General features: G+C 43.9%; 2 protein-coding genes across 2 annotated transcripts; one reads left to right on the top strand and one right to left on the bottom strand.

Annotated features, from left to right (window-relative positions):
- Window positions 1–858: 858 nt before the first annotated feature.
- On the bottom strand, window positions 859–4028 carry pgam1b (phosphoglycerate mutase 1b). The gene is made up of 4 exons (XM_034549990.1): window positions 3605–4028; window positions 2378–2652; window positions 2078–2258; window positions 859–1492 (listed from the first exon to the last, which is right to left on the bottom strand). Exons 1-4 carry the CDS (start codon window positions 3741–3743, stop codon window positions 1323–1325), a joined length of 765 nt encoding a protein of 254 aa, XP_034405881.1. The 5' UTR covers window positions 3744–4028; the 3' UTR covers window positions 859–1322.
- Window positions 4029–5079: 1051 nt separating this feature from the next.
- pi4k2a (phosphatidylinositol 4-kinase type 2 alpha) lies at window positions 5080–10271 on the top strand. The gene is made up of 9 exons (XM_034549861.1): window positions 5080–5646; window positions 6848–7048; window positions 7147–7278; window positions 7449–7602; window positions 7787–7845; window positions 7948–8047; window positions 8266–8399; window positions 8890–8949; window positions 9062–10271. The coding sequence occupies exons 1-9, from the start codon at window positions 5308–5310 to the stop codon at window positions 9221–9223; spliced, it is 1341 nt and encodes a 446-aa protein (XP_034405752.1). The 5' UTR covers window positions 5080–5307; the 3' UTR covers window positions 9224–10271.
- The last annotated feature ends 311 nt before the right edge of the window (window positions 10272–10582 follow it).

The following is a 10582-nucleotide window of genomic DNA, read 5'->3' as shown; positions in this document are numbered from 1 at the left end:
AGTATAAAATAAATATCCACAATTGTATACAATATCTTTTTGATGTTGTCGTGGTCACGTGGTATGTTGCAGCAAAGTTTTGTCGCATCCGTATTTACACCATTTCAAGCCCTCACGTCCTCAACCATTTAAGAGGTGATGTCAGTAAGTCCCTGAGGGCCCCTGAAAGTCTCTTGGGACTATGCTCTAAACCCAACTGGAAGTCGGCATAGCTATCGCGGACATTTTATGTGAATTTCCATTAAACAAGCTCATGTAATTCCACTGGACTTGCCATGCTTAATAGAATTCACTGCCCGAGTATGTCGACAAGCCAATTTTCACTCAGTCATATCGCCACCTATTGGCAACAGGAAGTCAGTGTTATTTGACAAACAGCATCCAACTTGCATGACATGTACATGATGTTGTTTACACTTGTAATAGAGCAGTATAACATATGTTGAAGTATGTTGTCTGGTGCCACAAAGTGGATACAGGAAGTGGACTGTTTGCAAAGCATCATTTCCAGCTTCACTCCAACTCGTGGCCGCAGACAATCTCGGCTACGTGAGCCGCCGCAATGGTGTGAGGGCCCGTACATCCCAGCTTTAATTTAAGCTAGTGGTGTTAGTTTGAATATCTGTATCTTTTTTTATGTAGCCGTCAGTGTATATGGATATGCAATGAAGATTGTGTAAGAATAAAACTATTTATTCAAGGAGGAAAAGCTATGATTTTTGTTTGATTGTGTTATTTATAACAGAAGGTGTATTTGGCAACTGAGGGATGGATGAAATATACTTTGAGATGCATCCAAAATCTGAAAGACTTTTGGATTTCTAAGATCAAATAATAAATAACCGTCAGACACCGATGTAAGATTTTGTCACATAATGGCTAACAACATTTATTATTTTTCTCACAATGCCACAGCAAACAATAATCAGCAGTACAGAGCAACTTGTCCCTTTGACAACAGCCAGTGTTTCTTTATAGGTTATACTGTTCCCTCTGAGCCTCACATACATGGATGGTAAATAGGAAGGAGTACATGGGATGGCTCTGCATGGTTTGTCTATGTTTGCTCCCATTTGCTTGTCCTACATTTTGCCTTTTGGTCAGTGTTTAAATAATATTACTTGTGATATCTATTGTGTAATAATTACATGGATGTTTCAGCATGTCACAAAGTAAAGACTAATCAAATCAATTGTGTGAAAGCTTGGTCATCACAAGTGCACATTGTGTGTGTGTGTGAAAGTATGTGATGACAGTAACAGTAAAAACCTTTTAAAAGGTGAACAGCACATGATTGATATCTGTAGTCTGGGGGGCGGGGTCTATTTCTTGGCTTTTCCCTGAGCAGCCACAGCTTCCATGGCCTTCTTGACGGTCTCCTCATCTCCCAAGAATTGCATTGGTCCTAAAGGCTTCAGGTTCTTGTCCAGCTCATACACAATGGGGATACCTGTGGGCAGGTTCAGCTCCATGATGGCTTCCTCTGACATACCTGGGAACACAGTAACAGACATGCAGAGCTTATAACCATTTGCATGGATAAGAGGTTAATCAGGTATGTCAAGCTACTGGTTGCTAAGTATTTTATCTAAATACCTTTACATGGAAAAGATGGTAAGGATAATACTTTCAAAAAATGTAACCATCAAACCAAACCCACTTTTACCATGTGCATTACTCCCAATTATGTTGTACAGAAGGTCAATGTGACCATGCCTAAAGACACCGAAGCAGACAGTGTTTCTGAGAATTATACATTTTGCCAAGAAAAGGTGTACTGTAACTGTATACATAACAACTAGAGACTTTTAGAGATAAATCAACTGAGTCCCCCAGTAAGCGCCAAGAAAAATGTAGTCACTAACATTAAAACATTTCACCCAGCCCCAATCTTCTTCTTTTTTAATTCAGCATCTGCAATCAATGATTTAGTAAAATACCCCGCTCTGATTGTTTAATAATATGTTATATTTGGTTTTGAACAATATTAAAGTAAATGCAAACTTTCCAGAATTAAACAGGTGATGAAGAGTTGTGACACTCGCAGCGCCTCAAAAGTCTCCACTCTGTCTCTTACCCTCGAGATGCTTGACGATGCCCCGGAGACTGTTGCCATGGGCAGCAATCAGCACCCTCTTTCCTTCTTTGATCTGAGGAACGATCTCTTCGTTCCAGAAGGGCAGAGCCCTGGCGATGGTGTCCTTGAGGCTCTCACAACTGGGAAGCTGGTCCTCGGTCAGGTCGACATAACGCCGGTCCTACAAAAGAGGAAATTAATGTTTTAAAATTACATTTTAGCCATGTGGCTTTATCATCAAGTAAAACACATGTCTGCATTTGTAAGACAGCAAGAGAAAATGTCTTCCTGTGGCATCACCTTGCTGATGCTCTGATAGAAGTCATGCTCCTCATCCATGGATGGGGGAGGAGTATCAAAAGAGCGCCTCCAGATCTTGACCTGGGCATCTCCATGTTTAGCTGCTGTTTCAGCCTTGTTCAGCCCAGTCAGGCCACCGTAGTGGCGCTCATTGAGGCGCCAGGTCCGGTGGACGGGCAGCCACATCTGGTCGATGCTGTCCAGAACAAACCACAGGGTGCGGATGGCCCTCTTTAGGACAGAGGTGTAGCAAATATCGAATTCATAGCCAGCGTCTGAGATTAATCAGAGACAGGGCATGAAAATAAAGTAAATGTGAATATTCAATGGCATTTAAGACACAAAGAGAAAGATTTCACTAGAATATGTAAGTGCAGGGCTGCATAGAAATAAAATGTGTTTTTGTAATGGAGATGAAAAAGTCAGCATTGTTATTTTTTCTTCTCCCCTAATGTTTCTATTTTTGCTTAGTCAGGGGCAGTGCTATACCACGGGACACTGGCAGACTGGAGGCTCTGCAGGACGTGTCTGTGGAATATTGAGGTCACAGAAAACCAACAGGAGTATGTGTCACACAGAAAGAATTACGACAAATTAAACGGCCCTGGCCTCTCAGACTGTCCACGACTCAAGACATTATTATAGTCGAATAACACTCATGAAAGTGTGTGGACTAATTGATTTGTTGATCCAATCGACAAGTCTGTAAAACAGAGTTTCTCCACCAAAAATCACACAAAAGCACCACTTTCAACTAGAGATGTGCTCATCGGTTTCTTTTTTTTGGGGGGGGGGGGGGGGGGGGGGGGGGGGATAGATTGAGCAAACAGCCTGAATCTATACTGATGACACATGCTTCTTTCCTCGGCGTGCACTTGTCCTCCATTATTGTAGTTGTGGCTGAATCTGTGGGCCTTTTCATTTTTTGGTTCTATACATTACATCCTAAATAGTATATCCGAGTATGGGAGCTGTATTCAACTTGTTCCTACATTCCAAGCCTACTTCACTACAAACCACAACACGATATAGAGCATAGGCTCAGCCAAAAACGGGTCCAGCAGACACTGTGATCTGCATTCTCATTTTCCCCTCAAAGACTGAGCCGCAGCCTGAGAAACACCACGCGGAGTCGCTGCGGGCTCGTCCGCTGTCGCAGTGGCTACCTGTTCCCCCATCCGCCAGAGTTGCATAAGCCCGATTAGGCCCTGTGACATTGTTCCGTACCTTTCAAGGCCTGCCCGCCTCTCTTCGCCTCGTGCTCCCCGGTGTCACTCAGGTCCGCGTCGAACCAGCCGCAGAAGCGGTTCTCCTGGTTCCAGCAGCTCTCTCCGTGGCGGATCAGCACCAGCTTGTACGCAGCCATCCTCACACCGATGCCCTCTGCGCTGTATTTCCGGTAAATGCGGCGTGAGTGACTCTTCTTAAAATGCCGCAACAACGTCCGCAGAGTTGTCCTGGTTTCGCCGCAACACCGAAGACGGCTACAAAAAAGCAGATTCAGTATTTTTGGTAGTCTGGGGGGTTAGTCTGCTGCAGGTGTGGAGAGAGTTGGTCTGTCCGTACTTAAAAGATCTCACAACACGAGCGCTCTTCCTGCTGTTTTCCACCAATCAGAGGAGGAGGAGGAGGAGGAGGAGGGAGGATGAGCACAGCCGCACGTCCACACACATTCTGCTGGTGCACAATATGGGAAGCATGTCTTGTTACACAAACACATGCCACGACGTGTCACTATTCAAACAACGCATCTGTATTGATTTACCTTTTTATTTATTTTTTAGGATTTCCTCAATTTGCTTCTGTTTCTTCCTGTGGCAGCAAAAAACACACGAGACTTACGAAAAAAGGAAGACAGAGGAGTCTTACAAATAATAACAACAAGTTGTTTGGCCTAAATATTGCAAAACCCTATTAAAAGAGCTGTCAAACGAACATGTCTAAATATGTTGTAACTTAAAAGCAAATGGGCAGATTTTCCAAGTAGCCTCTGTGGTTTGGACATCATTCAACAGTCCGTCCTCCAAACCAGAATCTGCCCTGCTGAAGTGCTGCTTGAGTATGGCACTATATATAGAGCACCAGGGATCACTATTCGTGACCTTTGACCTGGCTTTACGTTTTAAATGTATATGCATTTGTCCAAACACTGTCACATAATCACTGGCCTGTTATACAAGACTAAAAATTAAAATAAGTAATTCACTGAGTGTCAGTGACAACAAAGTTAAAAGAATAATCTATTTTATATTTTGTACAAAATAACAAAATAAAATAGCTTCAATAAGAAAGCAACAGCTAACTAAACCAAAGTTAGGTTCACTATTTCCAGCACACCGAATCTTGATGGCGGTAAAATGAAGTACTTTTGTCATCCGTTAATATGAACATTTATTTACATATGTTGTCAAATGAATTTCATTGATGGGCTTAACAACACTTTAGAGTTCAATGTGGCTTTGTATATCCAATTAAGCCAAAATAATCTGTCGTATATTGCAAGTTTGCAACTGCAAGTGGTGAGAAGAGAATTCATCAGTCCCATACACAGCCATATATTATTGTAGATGAGAGCACTCAAATGTTCTCCAACGGTGCTATCTGGTTGTATGGAGTTCATTGATTGGGTTAACTGGGCTCTCACGTGTCTTTCGTAGGCGGAATGATTGTGTCCAATCAGCGCAAGAGATCAGATCGTTGACAGGAGCGTTGATTGGCTAAAGATCAAAACACTAAACGATTCACGCCTTTTCCCGGAAGCTGACAGTCACCTGACTTTTCCTTTTTTCCCTTCTGTTTCCTTGTTAGCCAGCATCAGAGCTAGCCAACTAAACAACGTCCCACTTTCTTTACCCCTTCTATTTAGGCCTGTTGCGTCTTTCTTCTCTTTCTCGGCGAGTTAAAACAACTTCTCCACCACCTCTAAAATCATGGACGAGACGAGTCCGCTCGTCTCTCCGCTGCGGGACTCCGGTGAATTCAGTTACTGTCCCACAGAGCCCACCAGCCCCCGGGGCTCGTTTGGAAGCACGCCGGGCTCGGTGGTGCGCATCCCGGCAGGCAGTCCGGGGCGCAGCCGGGAGAGACAGCCGCTTCTGGACCGGGACCGCGGGAGCTCGCCGCGGGAGCCGCACAGGAACGAGTTCCCGGAGGATCCCGAGTTCAGAGATATCATCCGAAAGGCCGAGCGAGCCATAGAGGAGGGGATCTACCCGGAGAGGATCTACCAAGGCTCCAGTGGAAGCTATTTTGTCAAAGACTCACAGGGGGTAAGATGAGAAGCTGCTCACTTGCATCTACCGACCACCACCAGTGGCTGTCCAATGCTCACGGCCCCTTTAGCGTCTCGTGACTGATCGTTGGTGTCTGAGGTGTTGTGTTTGTGATGTAACGACTGCGAGACTGTTTTGATACAAGTGTTGGTCGCTTCTAGGAAAGGCCTCTTCCAACTCGCCTGTGATGACTTGGCAAATAGGCTATAGAGCATGGCAACACAACAGGAACCTACAATGCACACTAATAAACGACCAATTCTTCTAGAATAGAACATAATAGAATACAAGTGTAAATAACACTGACAGTGTAAATGCTCAAAACAATGAAATACAAAACACGAAGTAAGTCTCTAAGAATTAAGAAAACCAATTGCTGGTTGGATCAATTACTTATTAAAGTCATCTTCTCACACCGACCAGAGTTTACATATTTTAGTTTGTTCACTCCCTCTAATATTATTTTTACATCACTGCAACTTATTAAGATTATTCTGCTTAGTCTGTTAGTGAAGGTCCACCTCTGACCAGTTGTCACGTGCCAAAAATAACACACAGATAAGATACTTGTCTCCCATTATTTTAGGTAGGTTGCCAGTTCTTTTCCTGCTGGGCGGATTTTTATTATCTAATCAAACTTATGTTTGAAAGTGTTTTACTAAGTGCTTCACATTCAAGACCCCCACCCCCACCCCCACCCCTCCCCCACTCACACACGCCACTCCAGTTTCTTTAGTTAGTCACCAGTGTGCTTAGTAGTCATGTGCTAGCTCTCTGTGAGGATGTAATTATCTTCATTGACCGAGTTTCATGTTGAAATCGGTGAATGTGTGTCATACTAGTGTAATGTAGCATGTGACTTCTACAATTTGAACATACCACTACACAAAATTATCAAACACTCATGCCCTTAAATTTGGCTGTGGAACAATTCAATTCATGCCAGCTACAATTTAAAAAGTGTAGTTGTAATCCACTCCTGCAGCATAATCACCCTCTGTGTGCTCTGTATGTTTCAGTCCTGTTTCCAAAGTAGAACATTGTTCTTTTAAATATTAAATTGTATTAATTAACACTCAACTAAACCTTCTTTTCTTCTCCATCCCCAAACTTCCCTTTCTTAACTCCTGTCGGATGCTGTACCTCTCTTTCGGCTCTCTCTTTCCTGAATTTCCCGACTCTGCCTCTCTGTCTTCAGAAAATCATTGGAGTGTTCAAACCTAAGAATGAAGAGCCCTATGGCCAGCTGAACCCAAAGTGGACTAAGTGGCTCCAGAAACTGTGTTGTCCCTGCTGTTTCGGCCGCGACTGTTTGGTCCTGAACCAGGGTTACCTATCGGAGGCCGGAGCCAGCCTGGTCGACCAGAAACTGGAGCTCAACATCGTTCCCAGGACCAAAGTAATATTAAAAACATGCACAGAGCTGCCCCCTCGTTATAAAAAGCAACAAATCATTTGGCAACGACTGCCTCTCTTAATCAATCTTTTGCTTGATAGGTGGTGTACCTGGCTAGCGAAACATTCAACTACAGTGCCATAGACAGGGTGAAGTCTCGAGGAAAGAGGCTAGCCCTGGAGAAGGTGCCGAAAGTGGGCCAGCGTTTCCACAGGATTGGACTGCCACCTAAGGTAATATGATGCATTACATTGCTTATTCTTGCAGCCACCTGGAGCTTTCAGTGAACGAGTGATTTTGCGTGAATGTTATTTTCTTTTCCTTAACTCTTTCGATCCAAACACCCAGAGAACACATCCGCTATGGCTAACAAAAAGACGACGATCTGTTGCTACTCCACCAGGTTGGCTCCTTCCAGCTCTTTGTTGATGGATACAAGGATGCAGATTTCTGGCTGCGCAGGTTTGAAGCAGAGCCTCTGCCTGAAAACACCAACCGTCAGCTCCAGCTGCAGTTTGAGCGGCTCGTCGTCCTCGATTACATCATCAGGAACACAGGCAAGTATTCAATCTGCTCAGCACTGCCAGGCCGGCGTCATCATTATGGGCTATCTGCTCCGCAAAGTTAACTTGTTTATTAGAATATGTGTTGGTCTACTGTCTGGAATTCATCCATTGCAGCTTTGATTTGGTCATTTGGTTTATTTGAATTTGAATCTTTTTGTTTTCCTTGGTAATCTAGACCGAGGGAATGACAACTGGTTGCTGAAGTATGACTGTCCTATGGATCCTGGGAATAGGGTGAGGAAACACAGACACAGTTGGAGTCTTGAGGGTCATTTTCTAAAATGCTTACCCCAAAGACTGAATGTGTCTTTATTTGATCCCTATATCGTTATGCAGGACACAGACTGGGTTGTAGTAAAGGATCCCATCATCAAGCTGGCAGCTATAGACAACGGCCTCGCCTTCCCCCTCAAACACCCTGACTCCTGGAGAGCCTGTAAGCACCTACGTTGGCATTGTTTCTAACCAATCACAGCTTACCTGCGGCACGGAGGAAGTCGTGCTTTCGAAGAAATGGCAACTTTCGTATCAGCAGCGTGTCCAGTGAAAGCTATATATTCTTAATTTCTCACATTAAAATCCATTTTATTACACTTAATTTCTGTCTTCTGATTGCGCAAAAATATTGTAAGCTATTTCTTTTCCAATCACCAGACCCCTTCTACTGGGCGTGGCTTTCCCAGGCCAAAGTTCCTTTCTCCCAGGAAATCAGAGAGTTGGTCCTGCCCAAACTCTCGGACCCAAATTTCATCAAAGACCTGGAGGAGGATTTGTATGAATTATTCAAGGTATGAAGGGCCTCCGGTGCTCAGCAACATTTCTGTGCAGAATGAAGTGGTAATAATGTAAGTGTAGGGAATGTGATAATATGTCTGCAGACATTCAAGTAACGGGCTCAGTTCTCTGGCTGAAGAGCTGTTGTCTAACGTGTGTGTGTGTGTGTGTGTGTGTGTGTGTGTGTGTGTGTGTGTGTGTGTGTGTGTGTGTGTGTGTGTGTGTGTGTGTGTGTGTGTGTGTGTGTGTGTGTGTGTGTGTGTGTGTGTGTGTGTGTGTGTGTGTGTGTGTGTGTGTGTGTGTGTGTGTGTGTGTGTGTGTGTGTGTGTGTGTGTGTGTGTGTGTGTGTGTGTGTGTGTGTGTGTGTGTGTGTGTGTGTGTGTGTGTGTGTGTGTGTGTGTGTGTGTGTGTGTGTGTGTGTGTGTGTGTGTGTGTGTGTGTGTGTGTGTGTGTGTGTGTGTGTGTGTGTGTGTGTGTGTGTGTGTGGCCTTCTGTGTCTCACAGAAAGACCCTGGTTTCGACCGAGGACAGTTTCACAAACAAGTAGCCGTAATGAGGGGGCAGGTGAGTCTTCCTCTCTCTTCTCAAAACACAGTTTTCAGCAGTTTGACATGCAAATAACTGTTCCTCCTTTTTGATCTTAAACATAACTGTACTTTCTCCTTTTCATTCCAAGATCCTGAACCTGTGCCAAGCCCTAAAGGACGGTAAAACCCCCCTGCAGTTGGTCCAGATGCCCCCGGTAATTGTTGAAACAGCCAGAGCACCTCAGAGAGCCAACAGTGAGTCCTACACACAGAGTTTCCAGAGCAGAAGACCCTTCTTCACCTGGTGGTAGGAGCAATGTAGTGAAGAGGAAGAGGAGGAACAGCAGGATGCCAGAGCGAGGAGTGTCGATGTGCAGAATCTGAGAGCGAAGGTTTTTGCCCTGGAAATAATTATCAACCTCCCCGCCTCTCATGAATATTTTGGTTACAGAGAGTGAGCGGGTTGAGAGATGAGGCCAAAAGAGGAAGCATTTTGCAACATATCTTTTTTTGTTTGCTTCTGTGCCTTGCATGGATGTCAAAGAAGAGTTAACGCCTAAATGATGAGGACTCTGTACCTTGCTGCGAAAGAGAATTTCAGTGAGGTGTCAGACTTTCCTTTTGGACTCCTGGGTGCACATGCTCACCAGTCAAAAGCCCCTCGTGCTTTGCTTTTGGATGGGAGGTGTTGCATTCCATGTTTAATTTGTCTTCATACCTCTCTGCCTTTTTAATCTTCCCCTGCATATTTCCTCTCACACAGTTAAACTCTGGGCTCGTGAAAGCAGTTGTGCCACTGGGGAAAATAAGCTTTTTTTAATTTATTTTTTAACAAATAAGAGAAGTGTTCATTGTGGTTCAGTCTTGAAGATTCAGGAACTGGGTTCTCTGTGGTGTGTATGTCTTTACACCGTGAACACATGGGAACTGGTTTCACAGTTACTCATTGCGTCACATAACTGTTTAGATTAGGAAACGAGGAGATCTGGCCTGATGTTGGGAAGCAGAGGCACTTTTGGTGAAAGACACAATGTTTGTTAATCTGAGATAAGTATGACTGGCTTGCTTGATTTTTCCTTCTTTCACTGATGAGTTAAATCATTGGTAAAGAAGACAAAATGATCCCACGTGCAAGCAGGCAGAGGAGGAGTTAGTGATTCCCAGTTCACAAGCTCCTGTTTTGTCTCGGCCATGTTGATTTCTGTTCATCTTCTGGCTCGTGGGTTGGACCTGAGTAAACAACAAAGTAACTTCCTGCTGTACTGAACTGACATGAAATGTATCGTGACAATGCACTGTATGATTTGTATGTAATATTTAATGATAGATTATAATTAAAACATATTCCATTAAAACAGATGATTTGTGTGTTTGTGAATGTAAAAAACACAAAACAAATAGGACAAATTCAGCTCGCCCTCCAGTGCTTCACTGGGTTCTATTGATGAACAGCTTATTTTAGAGTTGTTATAGTCCAACAAATCATCAGTCGGACTCTAGTTCCCTTCAGCTGTACTCAACATTTCAGTGTGTTTCAACTCATTGTTTGTTTCATGGCTGGCATCGTTCGTGTTTTGTTCGGATTTGAGCAATAAAAGCTCTAAAAGCTCCAGTGAGCGCTAACTGCTCAGAACCCACTGCAGACAGTTAGCAGTGAGCTGGTGAACACA

The sequence above is a fragment of the Cyclopterus lumpus genome, chromosome 1 (genome assembly GCF_009769545.1).
Source record: "Cyclopterus lumpus isolate fCycLum1 chromosome 1, fCycLum1.pri, whole genome shotgun sequence".
Lineage (NCBI taxonomy): Eukaryota > Metazoa > Chordata > Actinopteri > Perciformes > Cyclopteridae > Cyclopterus > Cyclopterus lumpus.
This window is presented reverse-complemented; position numbering and strand designations above follow the sequence as displayed.

Coding starts and splice junctions, on each gene's coding strand:
- pgam1b (XM_034549990.1), bottom strand. CDS start 3,743: ATGGCTGCGTACAAGCTGGTGCTGATCCGCCACGGAGAGAGCTGCTGG. Junction 2,259..2,377: donor TCTATCAGAGCATCAGCAAG/GTGATGCCACAG, acceptor CCTCTTTTGTAG/GACCGGCGTTATGTCGACCT. Junction 1,493..2,077: donor CATCGTCAAGCATCTCGAGG/GTAAGAGACAGA, acceptor CTGTGTTCCCAG/GTATGTCAGAGGAAGCCATC.
- pi4k2a (XM_034549861.1), top strand. CDS start 5,308: ATGGACGAGACGAGTCCGCTCGTCTCTCCGCTGCGGGACTCCGGTGAA. Junction 7,279..7,448: donor GGATTGGACTGCCACCTAAG/GTAATATGATGC, acceptor CTACTCCACCAG/GTTGGCTCCTTCCAGCTCTT. Junction 7,846..7,947: donor CTATGGATCCTGGGAATAGG/GTGAGGAAACAC, acceptor ATCGTTATGCAG/GACACAGACTGGGTTGTAGT.